We start from the raw sequence: 14598 nt of genomic DNA, 5'->3' as shown, positions 1-14598 counted from the left end.
GTTAATTCTCTGAAACAGTAAAATTAAAGGTAATGTTGAAAAAGACCAAAAGTTTTGCTACTAGATTAGGATGGGTGTAATCAACAAGGAAGAAAGGAAACTTCATTTTTCCATCCAAAAAAAAGGAAACCTCACTAATGCATTCTTTTTTCTTTTTTTTGGTGTGGAAATGCATTTCTTTTTGGCACCAGTTCAGTGCATTTTTTTTTTCATACATCAAGTTCCGTGTATTTTGAGTATACACTCTCTGAATAATGATATATAAATATTAATATAATATAAACATGTATTTGATTTTTTTTTATCGTAATATGGATATCATTTATTATATTTATATTTTGCTTTCTTTTATATCTTTCTCTCTCAAAGTATATAGGAGTCCATAGCTTTATCATTTCTCTCTCAAATGTATGCAAGAAATTGGTAATTTAATCTAAGAATTTAGGCACTCTTTTATGAGGGATTAGGATTTAAGTAAATTACAGTTTTAGTATGTGAGAGGATGGTTTAGTAAAGTTAAATCCCAATGCTTTTTATCTTAAAAAAATTGCAGTGTTCATGAAAATCTCTAGTGAGATTGGCAGCGGTGCAATAGATTGACAGGAGAAATAAATTTGAAATAGTGGGTCTCACTTGAAAAGTTTCTTGTGACGTATCACGTGGGAGGAGTCAAACCATCGATGCAATGAAATATAAATTCAGCTTAAACGGTTAATAACATACAATTTCTAACACACATACTTTATTAGTGGTTAAAATTTATTAAAAATTACAAAAATAAAAGAAATGAATTATAGAATTCATCAAAATTTATAATTTTCAATAAATTTTAACTATAAAAAGTGTGATTAAAAAAATATAATATTTTTTAGAAACAATGAAAATTAGACTCGATTATATATATGGTTTTAAGTGTACAAATGAATCTAATTTGTGATATGTATATGATCTTCTTTACATTAAACACAAACAAAACTACATTAACTAAATAATAAGCACTAGTTTTCGTTACCTAGTTAATTGGCACAGGGGGTGTCAACCTATAATGCACATTAGAAATTAGTTTCCATAATATATCTCCTTGGTAGGGGCAAAAGGTCCCTCTTGATAAAAATAAAATAATATATATATATATATATATATATATATATATATATATATATATATATAATGGGAAACTAGTTTTTATATATAAAAAAATTGCAATGCAAAGAGGAATAAGGACGGTATAAATAGCAAGCCTCAAGATTGTTGGGCTCTTGCTTTCCTTGGGCCTGATATAGCTACTCGCCATGGATTTGTACTGTTTGCTACGTAAGCCATCGATATAATTCGGCCACGAACAAACAATAAATTTCAATTGGGCCGCGATTGGATCTTTCTTTCCGCTTCTGAATCCGTGCCCTAGCTTCTTCCTCCTCCGCCATTGCAGCAGGGCACACAACCTTCGTCACAAACCCAATTCGCGAGGGATCGGATTCGCCATCATGGGGAAGAAGAAGAAGAGAGTTTCCTCGAAGGTGTGGTGTTATTACTGCGATCGCGAATTCGACGACGAGAAGATCTTGGTGCAGCATCAGAAAGCCAAGCACTTCAAGTGCCATGTCTGCCACAAGAAGCTCTCCACCGCCGGCGGCATGGCCATCCACGTCCTCCAGGTTCACAAGGAATCCGTCACTAAGTATAACCCTATTTCCCTCTTTTCTCCTTATTATCTTGGGTTAGGGTTTTCTGCTTTACATTTTGTTTTATCATTAATCATATTAAACGAAAAAAAAAGTTTATGCCATTTTTGTCCCAAAGAGTTGCCTCTGTTATTAACGTATCCTAAATAAGATGCTAGAAATTTAGTAGATGTTATTTAGTAGATGCTAGGAATTTTGTGAGTTATTGAACGCCTGAGTGGTTGGTTTCTCCTGCATGTTAATGATCTATCCCTTAATGATTCTTTAATAACAAAGAGAAGGAGGTATGTTAGTTGTAATTGAATTTGCTGCTAAAATCCGGCCATCGCTAAATTTTCCGTGTTTCCTTTTCACAATAAATTGTTGATATTTCTCTTTGCTCAGGGTGCCCAATGCAAAGCCTGGTAGAGAGAGTACGGATATTGAAATATATGGAATGCAAGGGATTCCACCAGATATCCTGGCTGCTCATTATGGTGAAGAAGGTAATCTTGTCTGATGGCTTCTATCTCGTGCATAAAATTAGTTTTTGGTAAAAATATGCTTTGCTCAGTTTGCTGTATAATCACACCAGACATGTATGGTGATTGCTGTATACTTTATCCTTGTTTCTTGGTAGTGTTTAATGTCATGAGTGTATTTTTGTGGAACTCGAGATACAACTTTCTATGAATATTGTTACCGATGGTAAAAAGAAACATGAAATGTTTTAATCTCCTTTTTCACAATTGTGTATTTTATTTTTAATCCAGAGGATGATGTTCCATCAAAGGCAGCCAAAGTGGATATTCCACCAACTCAGCTTGTAGGTGGAATGATTCCACCTCCTTTGGGTACAGGATATCCTTCGCGACCAGCCTTGCCCACGATGCCACCAGTGTATGTTATTATTTCTACGTTTCTATTTGTATTCATCTTCTATTTGGCATAAGTAGGAAGTTATAACTCTTACATACTTAACTTTTAAAATTTAAAATTATTAGTGGCACAAATATGCTTACATGCTTACCTCTGTGCTATAGTTATAATCCAGCTGTACCTGTGCCTCCAAATGCTTGGGTGGTTCCACCTCGACCTCAGCCATGGTTTTCACAGCCTCCAGTTGTTTCAGTTCCTCCTGCTGCCCCATACACACAGCAGCCATTATTCCCTGTGCAGAACGTGAGGCCTCCACTGCCAGCAACTGCTCCTGCCCTCCAAACTCAGATTACTCCTCCTGGATTGCCTACATCTGCACCTGTCCCAGTTTCGCAACCTTTATTTCCTGTTGTTGGAAATAACCATACAACTACTCAAAGTTCTGCATTTTCTGCTCCACCCCTGCCCTCAAGTGTTCCATCAGTTACTCCAGTGATGTCTACAAATGTTCCTGTTGATACACATTTGAGCAGCAACTCTTCAGTAACAAGTAGTTATCAGGCTATAGGGGTTCCAGGTAACCTTACATTTTTCCTCCTTTGAACAATTGTGACTGCTTCCATTATTCAAAACAGCTGGAGTGTTTTTGATGAAATTGATAAACTTAGCACTGAAATTTAGTTTTTCTCCCTTTAGATTAATCCTATGTGGTTTTGGTGATTTTCATTTCCTTCTCACTCTTGGTTACTTGTATAGGTGGAGCAGCTAGTAACTCACATTCTTATGCTTCTGGTCCAAATACTGGTGGTCCTTCAATTGGGCCTCCCCCAGTAATTGCAAACAAAGCTCCTGCTCCTCAGCCTGCCACCAACGAAGTCTACTTGGTTTGGGATGATGAGGCAATGTCCATGGTGAGTTGTGTTCTTGAGAAAATATGTAGTGTTCCATTTGACTACTGTTGTTTCTTGGTTGGTAATATTATGATGCTTGGTTACTGTAGGAGGAAAGAAGAATGTCTTTGCCAAAATATCAGGTGCATGATGAAAGTAGCCAGGTAAGTCATACTACCTCTTTAATAGATGGAGTTGCTTTTGCATCTAACCAGATGAGTAGGCTTTATGCTTCCTGTTTTCAGATTCCGTTGTTTACACATTGTTTCCAATTTAAAGAGGTACATTCTGTATAAATTTCTAATTCTTTTTAAAAATAAAATAAATTGCAAAGAAAATGTGATCCTTTTAATCCTCCCTCTTGCTTCCAACCTAAATGGGTAGTGCATGCTATTTTATTTTGAACGGCCTCTATGGTTCCAATTTTTGTGGGCTTCTAAAGATTCGAGTAGGTATTGTATTAATTTCTTTTAGTAGTTAATTATAATTACCACAACATAATTTGTGAAGCTTGCTGCAAACTACCAACTTCGTGATCTTTCACCCCAGCATTTGTACACCGTAAAAGAGTATGTATATATGATTTTTATTGGGTTTGGTTTTGCCAATGTTATTCTTTATATCCCCCTGATTGATTCCTAAGTTTGGGGTTTTGGGTGGAAAATGGTCTTACCCATCAGATTTTTGCCCATTCGTAGCATCATTACAATTTATTTTATGGAACAAGTGAATTCAGACTTGGCCCAGGTCAGCTTCTTTCGCAGAGTTTGGATCTCTTGCATAGGACCATGCTCTAAATTAAAATATTCGGTTTATTGTTGTACTTTGTGGTCTATAATTACCTGCTGATCATTATTATCAATTTATCTTTCAGATGAGCTCCATTGATGCAGCCATAGATAAGAGGATACTTGAGAGCAGGCTGGCTGGTCGTATGGCATTTTAGATCAATCTCATCCACACATTCTTGTGAAATTTCTTCAGTGATATGGGCTCAAAATGGCATTTTAATAAGGCTTTGACAGCGTGTGGTCAAGATTCCTTTATTTAAGGTCCAGAAAGTAACATTGTTATTGGTGCAATTCTTTGCCAAAATGGGCAATGGGCCCTACGGTCATAGTGGAATCGAAGAAAAAATATTGAAATGGTTCTGATTTCTTCTTAGGAAGTTGCAAAACTTTGTTTATTTCTCAATTTCATACCTTTTCTCCCTTTAATGTTTGTAGTCAACCTTTAGGACATGATACTTGAAAGAGTACTATATATTATTTGGTGTAATCTAGATTATTACATGTTTTGGGTGGAAAATTGATGGCAATTCTCGGTTCTTGTTATATGCTTCGTAATTAGTTTATCTCTAATTGAGTAAAACAAACAGTCGTGAAGGGGGGGAAAACCTAACCTATACAAAGCATAATAATACAGCAAAAGGTTTTACTTTGGTGGAGTAAAAAAGACATTCCATTTATTCGACATCAATATGTTGCCAAAAGTAAATGATCTTCGATGAGAGTAGTGCGTTGCAACGGTTAGAGACCTGATAAAACATTGAGGGTTAGACATCAACAAGCTCAGCTTTTATATCTTGCAACATCCATTACTGCAGTGTTTTGAATAAAAGTAGAGAATGCACCATCACGTTCTTGATTGTTTGTGTAGAAAAACTATTTTTATAAATAAGAATAATTTTGAATACTCATTTTAATTACCATTGAACTGTTTAAAAATAATTCTATTTAAGTTAGTTTTAATAATTTTAAAATTAAAACAAAAACAAAAACTGGCCCTTGCTACTTTTCCTGTACGAAGTCCTTTTTTCCATCTAAATTAAAACATTGTATCTATATACCGTGAGCCTCAAGTTCCTTGGTTCAGAGTAGAGGGAAAGGGAATTGATTTTTCAAATGGTCCCATAAGGGGGGCTTTCCCTCTGGACAAAATAAATAAACGCATCAGAAATCCACCATAGAAAAGACAAATAAAAACTAAAGTCAAATTTCAAAATTTGGGATGCAAGGGAACATAAGTTGACGAGTCACGATTTTCCTGTTGGTGGAGGTCAATGCAATCCATACGGAGTCTTGTGTTGCATGCTATTTGATGTGCATGAATACTTGGGATGGAATAATGCAAATTTTACTATAATATCCTTTTTGTGCTATATAATGTTTGAAATTCTGAAGACACTGCCGTGATGCATCAAATACTACTAGCAGATTGTGACCAAAGGTTTCAATTTATCAAAAGTTTAAAGTTTAATATAAGGAAAAAGACTAGTGATAATGACAATTGATATACATCTTAAACCATCTTACACATCACTGGAGAAAAAAATTCAAAAAAGGGGTGTCGGCTTTTGTCTTTGTTACGAATTTCTTTGACAAAAGTTGTCAGGTTACACAATTAAAAAAATATATTTAATGAAGATTCCAAACGGTAGGGAGTTTTGTGGTTAGAGAAAGAAACTAACCAATGGGAAAAGATGGTTACACATATATAGCATAAGGGATACATTTTACTTTTAAATAATTTTGTACCTGAGAAAAAAAAGTTATTTCAGTTCGAATAAAAATCTTTAGTTTTTTTTGGCAAATCAAAGGGATGCTCGCAGTCTTTCAAAACCTTCTGGATAACTGCATACTAGTCATGCACCCAAAAAATAAAATATTATACCAGCCAAATTATTTAATTATAATTTGAAAATGAATACTCTGTCCATAAGAACAGGAAGAGTGATCAACAGAACCATGACAATTGATCCGGGGAGCTAGAGAGAGGACACCCCATTTTTCGATAAATTCAGCAAACTAAAGTTAAAATCACGGATAAGGCTTTGTAGATATTTAGAATAAGAATAAATACAGCTGTGATCGTGTCTAAAAATCCCAAAATAAGGTGAGGGGGTTAGATTTGTTACGTTAGAAATGAGGTAGTACCAATAGCCATACAATTGCTGGTGATAATAAGGATAGAACAGATCACGACATAATCTATTGCTTTCACGTACAGTTGTCCATCCACTCTTTAAAACGACACACCCAAGTCACAGTTATCAACTTAATGCGACCACTTTTGTTTGGCATTTTGTAACTTTTGTTTCAGATCAAGGTAGCTTCTGATAACCTATGAACCCTTTTTTTTTTTTTTTGCTGCCTGTTTTTTTCTTATGAACCTCTTATTATATGCCTTATTTTTGGAATTTGCTCTTCATTCTATGACGTCTCAATTAAAAATTTCGAGTACTACGGGAAAACTTTTTTATACTCAAAACTTCAATTAAGTGTTTGTATTTACACATTAGTCCTAATTAACCATCATTTTCATTCTCATTCTTAGACTGTAGGATAATTATTGAATTAGGAATATACAGTGAGTATTACTACACCACGCCTTTATAACTTTCTTTCTATCATTTTAGGGACTAGTGATTCTTTGATTCGTTAAAGAAGAAAGCTCGAATTTCCCAATGTAAAAAAATAAAGGGACAAAATTGAGGATTTACTTGCAGGTTGTAAAAAAATAGGTTCTAGAGTCTGGTTTAGAATGATATTAAATTATGTTTAGATAAACTTCACAATAAACATTTATATAAGAAAATAAAATAAATCAAATTTCTCTAATAAGTTAAAATTAATTTATGCACTTCTGTTTTTAAGTAAAGTTAGAATAAAACACCTCTGTAAAAAAGTAACTTTAATTTATATGAAAATTTTATTTTATAAATACTTTCAGAAAAGTTTGTCCAAAGAACCTAGTTCCAACTAAAATACATAATGATGCTATTTATTATATGTTTATGGGTCTTTTGCTTGTTTAGAAATGAAGTGAACGTCTTGGCCATTTATGTAGACACAATTTTTGGTTCACTGCTCTGGTTTGTGTTTTTTGTGTTTAATTGAATACTTACTTGAGTCTCCTCCTTTGATACATACACCTTCATTACTACTGAATTTACACCCGTCAACCTCATGAATTGTTTACCGAAAGGTGGTTGTTGGTCTTCTAATTTTGTTTTTTTTCATATATTAGACATGATATGAAAGGAGGAGACTCCTCTAAAGTTCACTAAGTACTTCGAAGATGATAAAATGGCATCATCACTTGTATATTTTAGAGTCTTTTTCACTTTAGATGAGATTTTTCCTAAAAACTGTATCCCTTAATTTGCTAGGAAAATTTATGTTCAATTTTATTGTTATGCTTGTTCTAATAAAAACATAATGCATATATTGCATGATCATCTGTGTTGTTGGATTAAATTTAAAATGTTATTCAGTCCAATTTAACTTAGTGTTCTAAAAATAGCAAAATGTCTCCCATGGAATGGCAATGGCACCCAATCTTGCTGCTGCTATGAAATTTTTCACGATAGATTTATATAGCTTCAAGGATAGTGTTGTGACATTGTGACCCCGTTTTGACTGGTGTTCTTTAGGATTGTTTTTGAAGCACTCTTGAGATTTGAAATTCGTTGGCTTGGGTTTTGGCTTTTGCCTTTTCTACAATGCTTAAACTCCCGTTGGCTTTTAATGGTTGTCACATATCTCTATAGAGACAGATATGCCTTAGTCATGACGGGTAATTCAAAATTCATGAAATTTTATGTGTTATTCGGATTTAAATTAGTAGATCACGCAAATGAGACGTTGTACAACAACAAAATTATTAGTCCACGAAGTTGACAGTGCATTTACTACAAACAGGCAATCAAAAGTAAATATGTATAAAAGATGAAATATATGCATATGATTCCACCAACAATGTTAACAACGCCCATTTTTTAGTCTTTTTTAACACATTATATTGAATGAAATTAATTTACTTATACTCAATGTGTGTTTGTATGCATGGTGAGTTAAACTGGCCATGATTTTTGGAAGCAACAATTACATAAAATTATGGTAAGTTCATCACAATTTGTTGTTTCCAAAAATCACAGTGAGTTACCAATCCGAATGCACACTCAATACAATATAAGTTATAAAAAATTTCTCATGACTTAGAGACCCAATATGAATCTCATAAAAGACCAAAAACGAGATCAACTAAACACACCTGTTATATAAGTATGAAATATCTGTATACCAATAGCGGGATAAGAGAGATTTTGTTGTATCATGACAAGCGATTGAAATTTATAGAAATCTAGTAAAAAGGTGTTCAATGTTTTTTTTTTATAGGCAAATTAAGTATTTTATAAGAGAGAAGCTAATAAAAGGAGCATAAGAAGGGCTCCAAGTAACAGCCAGGTAGTACAAGAACAGCTGCAGGGTGCTGCTAACAGAGGCCAAAAACTATAAATACTGTCTAATTTGAGAATTAAATTGAACAGATCCTTACTTTCTTTCCTACTCGAGTTCCACAAGGATTATAAAATATTAAATCCTTAGTTACGTTTTTTTTTAATTGAAAATCTTTGGTTACGTTACGTCATTGTGATTATTGACAGTAACATGAAGAAAGGGTCAGTGAGTATAATGTTTCAATACTTTTCCCTAATAAAAACCGTTTTTTTTTATAAATTATAATAGTATAATTGAACTGTATATTATGTATATATCACCGTCCTCATATCTTTAAAGTGAGATAAATGTCTTTTTGGACACCATTCCCTCTCCCTAATTTTTTTTCCACCAAAAAACTGTATATTATAAATTTATCAATGAGAAATGGCAAGGGTCCGAGTTAATTAATGATATGGCTCAATGGAGATCAATGTGTCAAAAGTTATATACAATGCATGAGGTATATGGCAGTTAATTTAAGGATTCATGTCCAAATATTAAATATGAAAATGATGTATACTCCCAACTTCCCACCCTTCAAACGATATACTCCATTGAATGAATTTTTAGAATATATAGAACTCTTTGTCATTAAGGGTAAGAGTAATTTGTATATCCTGAGAATCTGCACTTAAATTATGAGAACTGAATGAGAGTTTTAGAAATAAATGAACAGTACATTACTATTTACTACTGACTTCAAGGAGATCGGTACTGTTAGATAAGGGGCCAAGTGGGTCTCTTAACTGCCTTTGTTTGAACTTCTGGTCATTCACACTGTCATTTATAGCTAACATAGAACTGCTTCGTTCTTCTAATAAACTTCTTTATTATTATTAATTTATTTTTAATTTTTTGTATTATCATTATTAATATCTTGATAATCAATGTCTTAAAGTATTGATTAATTAAGAATTAAAAGAATTTTTTTTTATAAAAAATCATATCATAACAAATTTAAAAATCATATAGGAATGTATTTTTACTCATTTCAATAAAAATATTTTATTTTTTATTTCTTTAATCAGCACTCTTGGAAGAGTTATGAATATTTATATTTTAAATTACTTAAGCAATGCCATTAGGTTAGTGGTTGAATTTAGTTACTATTAAGACTAAAAAGGAGTGATTTTAGGGTGAGAGAGAAAGGGGATCCCATAAAGATAGAGTGGCATTTAATATGTTCACATGCATGAATCGAGAAGAGACTTGGTTGGTAGTTCTGAGAATAAATGAGGATTTAATTTAGTGATGGACCACAGCAGTCAGCAGCTCTTTGGATAAATGCCATTTCATCATATCCCCCATTCAGCCCTCCCATATGGCTGCTTCTTCTTCTCGCCACTCCCCTCAATTCACCCCCGTCAGTCCCTTCTTCTTTCTATTATTTCTTCTCATCACTCTCTCTAGTATTTCCTAACACTGTTCTTGTTATTTCAGATTCAAGAGGAGCGTGAATTGGACCCAACTCACCCTCCAACCCCTATTGTCCACCCCAAGAAAAACATATCAGATGGCTCCGTCTCTTGCAACAAGTGCAGGCCTCACTCCCGCGACAAAATCTTCATCCTCCCTTTTGATCACTCCTCCTCCTCCTCTCACAAACACTCTTCCTTGCTCTCAAGCCCCAACGGGATTTTCAGGTCCCTTGTTTCCAAGCTCTCCCGCAAGAGCCCCATGTCTTCTTCCTCACATGACCCTCCCACCTCCCGAGAGGAACATTGGAAATTGGCTGTGGCCGAACTCTCCCACAAGCTTCTCCACGCCACCAGGAAAAGAGACGAGGCCCTCCTAGAAGCTTCCAGACTCATGCACTCCATGTCCCAGTTAGAGAAGAAGCTCAACAAGCTCGAACTCTATTGCCACACCTTGAAATCTGGCCTCGAACAATGCACCAGCTCCACTACTTCTTCTACTTCTCCTTCCCTCTTCAATCCTCAAACCCTCCAACATGACTCCGTTATTCAGCACTTCTTGGTCTCGGTCTCCGAAGCAAGATCAAGTGTAAGGCTTTTGTCTCGCTCCTTAACCATGCAACTGAGGCACATGGGAAACAAGGTGTACGAGAAAGTCTCCTTCCTTCTCCAACCCTACGACGTGAAAATATCTTTCTCAAAGAGCCCAACAAGAAGCTTGGTTTTGTACCTAGAAGCCCTCTTGAACAGAACCTTCTTCGAGGACTTTGAGACAATAGGGTTCCAGAAGAACGCGTGCAACACGACGCTGAACCCAATGGAGAGGTGCGAGGGGAGCTTTGAGTCGTTCAAGATGCTTCACGGGCTGACATGGGAGGAGGTGCTGAGCAAAGGAACGAGGCACTTCAGCGAGGAGTTCAGCAGGTTTTGGCGACAGGAAAATGAGCGAGATAGTGGCCATGTTGGGCTGGAACCGGGCCTGGCCCGAGGCCCTGTTGCAGGCCTTCTTTGGGGCCTCGAAGAGCGTGTGGATGCTGCACTTGCTGGCCAACTCGGTGCACCCGAGTTTGCCAATATTCAGAGTGGAGAAAGGGCTTAAGTTTGATTCGGTTTACATGGAGGATATGGGTGGGGACAAGGCTGGATCCAAGTTGCTCCCTGATGTGGTCAGGATAATGGTTGCGCCAGGTTTTTATGTCTATGGCAGTGCTGTCAAATGTAAGGTCCTTTGCAGGTACTTGAGTAGCAGTAATAATATTTCTAACAAGGAAGACAAAGCTTTAACCCCAACCCATTGACTTTCTTCCTATACAAAAAAAAACATTCAATCAATGCTTTCATTTGTAAGTTTCGAATTTCGATGGATGAATCACTTTCTCTCTAGTATTTTTGTTTTTTATGTTAGCCAATATTGTTCGTGATATTCTATATTATTACTATTAGGCAATCTTGGTGCTGCTGCGTGTTATGTTTTGGGTTGGGATGGTGCCATGGTGGTAGTGGTACTATATCTACTATGTCGACATTTTTGGGTCAAAGTGAACAATTTGGCATTTTCTGGTTTCCCTTTGTTTTATCTTCTGTCTAGTCTATTTGGACTTTTTATCATTTTGTTCTTGTTTCCTAACACATCTCTCTGGAAAATTAACCTTTTTGATGGGATTGGGATAGGCAACTGTGTTCATTTTCACATTCTGATGGGTCCTAACCATGTGGATTCTGATCATACATAATTATCAACTTCTACAAAGGAGGGATCAACTTTTACAATTATGCATCAATTCAATCTGCACGTGTGGTTATGACATTCGAATCCATAAAAATTCCATAATTAAACAAACGTTTTATAAAATGTAAAACATAATTAAACCTTGTATGCCAAGAGTAACATGCTTATCTTTTTTGTGAATGAATTTTGAATAGTATGCTTTTCGTTATCAGCATATCCTCACCTCACGGACACAACGCCATCGGGAATCGCAATGCATAAATACAAAACTATAAATAGTCCAAATTAATATGATGATGGTGGGAATCATACGCATGTTAACATGTACTATGTATGTTTCTTTAGCTATGTTTTTACCCTTCATTTGCTTGCACTCGTAGTACATATGTTCCTAGCTCTTCAGTTTAGGAAGCGCCGCAAAGATGTAATAAAATGTAAATTAAGTTTTGGATGAAATGAAAAGCCTAAAATTCTTTATTTCATTCAATCGGTGTGATTTTAAATTTATCAAAAATAGATGAAATTCTAGTTGGTGCTGAAATGTTAAATTTCTCAAACCTATAATATTTTCTTTTTTTTTATGAATAATTTGAATGACGCTATACAAGATAATTATTTATTTAAACGAAACCGCTGTGATGCTATTTTCTTCCTTCACCTGTTTAATTAGTACTGGGATATTTTGAAATCATATTTATGCATAATAATTACTTTAAACATGTCATTCGTTGTTATTTCAAAGGTGTCCATTATTTTTTTTCAAATTAATTTTGACTTTTCCAATAATGTATTTACGCATTAATTGAAAAATATCAAAGCCATCAATAGCATTGTTCAATTATTTAGGGTATCCTATGCAATCACAAAGAAAATGAATAACAATTCAACAAAAAAGAAGAAGAAGAAAGTGAATAAGCACAATTCAGGGGCAGTAGGAAAGAAAAGGAACTAGAGAGGAATTCAAATAACGTTATTGTGCAAAATCATCATAAGTTCAATTTTTTTATATACGATGAAGGATCTCTTTTATTGCAGAATTTTTTCAAATATTCTTGTAATATATACTACGTTTCTTCTAATGATTACACTTGAAATTGATAGTCTTTTATTTAATTTTCAAGAAAATAAAAATAAGAGAAAGATGTTAAATTAAGAATGATAACTGAATAAGAAAGTACAGTAAGTGTTAATTTACTCCACATTGGGCTAAGAACAATCGAATATTGGGCCCAAGGCATGTACCAAAATGGACCCATGACTGCTTCTCTTGCAAACTAATTGGACTGTATAACGTCAGTTTCCCATTCTTCGTACCAGGGAGTTGCTTTGTGCATCAGTTAAACTTCTTGTGCACCCAACAACTTTTGAAAATTTCGGAAATATCCCTCCCTTATAAGTTGTTCTTCTTCGCTTTCCTTGTTCGATTGCAACATTTTTTTTTGTCCATTGCCTTGACCTTCATTCTCATTAGAGGTTACCGTGAGAGGTGATCATTCGTTGTTATATCATCTTTGTTCACGATGGTTCGTCGACAAGTGATAATTGTGGTGGTGGTTGGTGTGGCCATTAACAGTGGAGGTAAGGTCTGCAACTTTGATCTATTTTTTTCATGTAAAACTTACCTATTAATAATCCGTAAGTTATATAAAATTTACAATCCGTATATTATTTACGGGTTGACAATTGGTAAGTACCATACGGATTGACAATCCATAAGATTCTTAGGGATCGTTAATCTATATAACTCATACAAATTATCAATCCATATGGATTATACGTATTGTTAATCCGTATGAGAGTGTTTATTCCTTGGTGGAAATTAAAAATAAATTTTTGGCATATAATCTCTTACCAAGTCTTCATTGAATTAGCCAATTAACCTTTATGTAGCTTCAAGTTTTGAACCATAATTCAGATTCCCACACTTTATCCTTTTGTTCTCTAGGGGTGTCTATTAGGCTACTGTTTTGAAGTGACTTTCTGTCTTACATGGCTAAACGTTTGCTATCAAGCAAAAAGTTAAAGACGTGTTTGGATAAATAGTTCATTTAAGCAATTAACAAACTTTACCCCAAAGTTTATTAAAATAAATTTTAAAATGTAGAAAAAAATTAAAATCTTTTATAAACTTGATTAAATACCTACTTAAATACTTATAAGTATAAACAACTTCTATAGAAGCTCTTACAAACACCCTCATAATTAAGTGCATCTTTTTAATCCCAAAAGTATATGATTATTGATGTATGATGTAAGAAAATTACGCAGTTAAATGCTCAGGTTTTAAGTAAGAACATAATAACGTATGCTGCACTAGTTAGACTTTCGAATCTGCGTTACTGAATTCTAAAAGATAAATTGTTGATAATAAATCACTCGTCCAAAAGTTTTGTGATAATCAAACAGCGACAAAACTAGTTTAAGCCTTTTATTTTTTATTTTTTTATTTTTTTGGTGATATCAAGGGTTAAGGCACCCCAAGACAGACAAAATTATTAAAAAAACACGGGGGAAACTAATGTATTTCAGTTCTCATTTTTTTGAACTCTAAAATAATAATTTAAGCAAAAGTTAAGAGAGACCACTTTTTTTACGTAAATTAATATTTAGAGCCTCCTAAACGAAAACCCAAACATGCATCACACCAATTAACTATAATACGAAAGAAAAATGCATGATTTTTATTCAAATGCACCACACTACTACAACAGTCTACAACTATAAAAAAAAAAAAAT

The 14598-nt window shown here is 34.3% G+C and overlaps 1 protein-coding gene and 1 pseudogene across 3 annotated transcripts; both read left to right on the top strand.

Annotated features, from left to right (window-relative positions):
* The first annotated feature begins 1344 nt into the window (after positions 1-1344).
* Positions 1345-4767, top strand: LOC114413692 (protein SUPPRESSOR OF FRI 4-like). 2 transcript variants are annotated; one of them, XM_028378209.1, is made up of 7 exons: positions 1346-1681; positions 2070-2170; positions 2438-2564; positions 2708-3120; positions 3300-3454; positions 3544-3597; positions 4308-4767. In XM_028378209.1, the coding sequence occupies exons 1-7, from the start codon at positions 1488-1490 to the stop codon at positions 4377-4379; spliced, it is 1116 nt and encodes a 371-aa protein (XP_028234010.1). In that variant the 5' UTR covers positions 1346-1487; the 3' UTR covers positions 4380-4767. The 2 variants fall into 2 exon arrangements, with proteins under 2 accessions (XP_028234009.1, XP_028234010.1); XM_028378208.1 differs by having other exon boundaries at positions 1345-1681; positions 3544-4767.
* A 5154-nt stretch (positions 4768-9921) lies between these two features.
* Positions 9922-11707, top strand: LOC114413691 (annotated as a pseudogene). The gene is made up of 2 exons (XR_003666957.1): positions 9922-10081; positions 10159-11707. The product of XR_003666957.1 is annotated as an IRK-interacting protein-like (transcript).
* Positions 11708-14598: the final 2891 nt, after the last annotated feature.

The sequence above is a fragment of the Glycine soja genome, chromosome 5 (assembly GCF_004193775.1).
Source record: "Glycine soja cultivar W05 chromosome 5, ASM419377v2, whole genome shotgun sequence".
Lineage (NCBI taxonomy): Eukaryota > Viridiplantae > Streptophyta > Magnoliopsida > Fabales > Fabaceae > Glycine > Glycine soja.
This window is presented reverse-complemented; position numbering and strand designations above follow the sequence as displayed.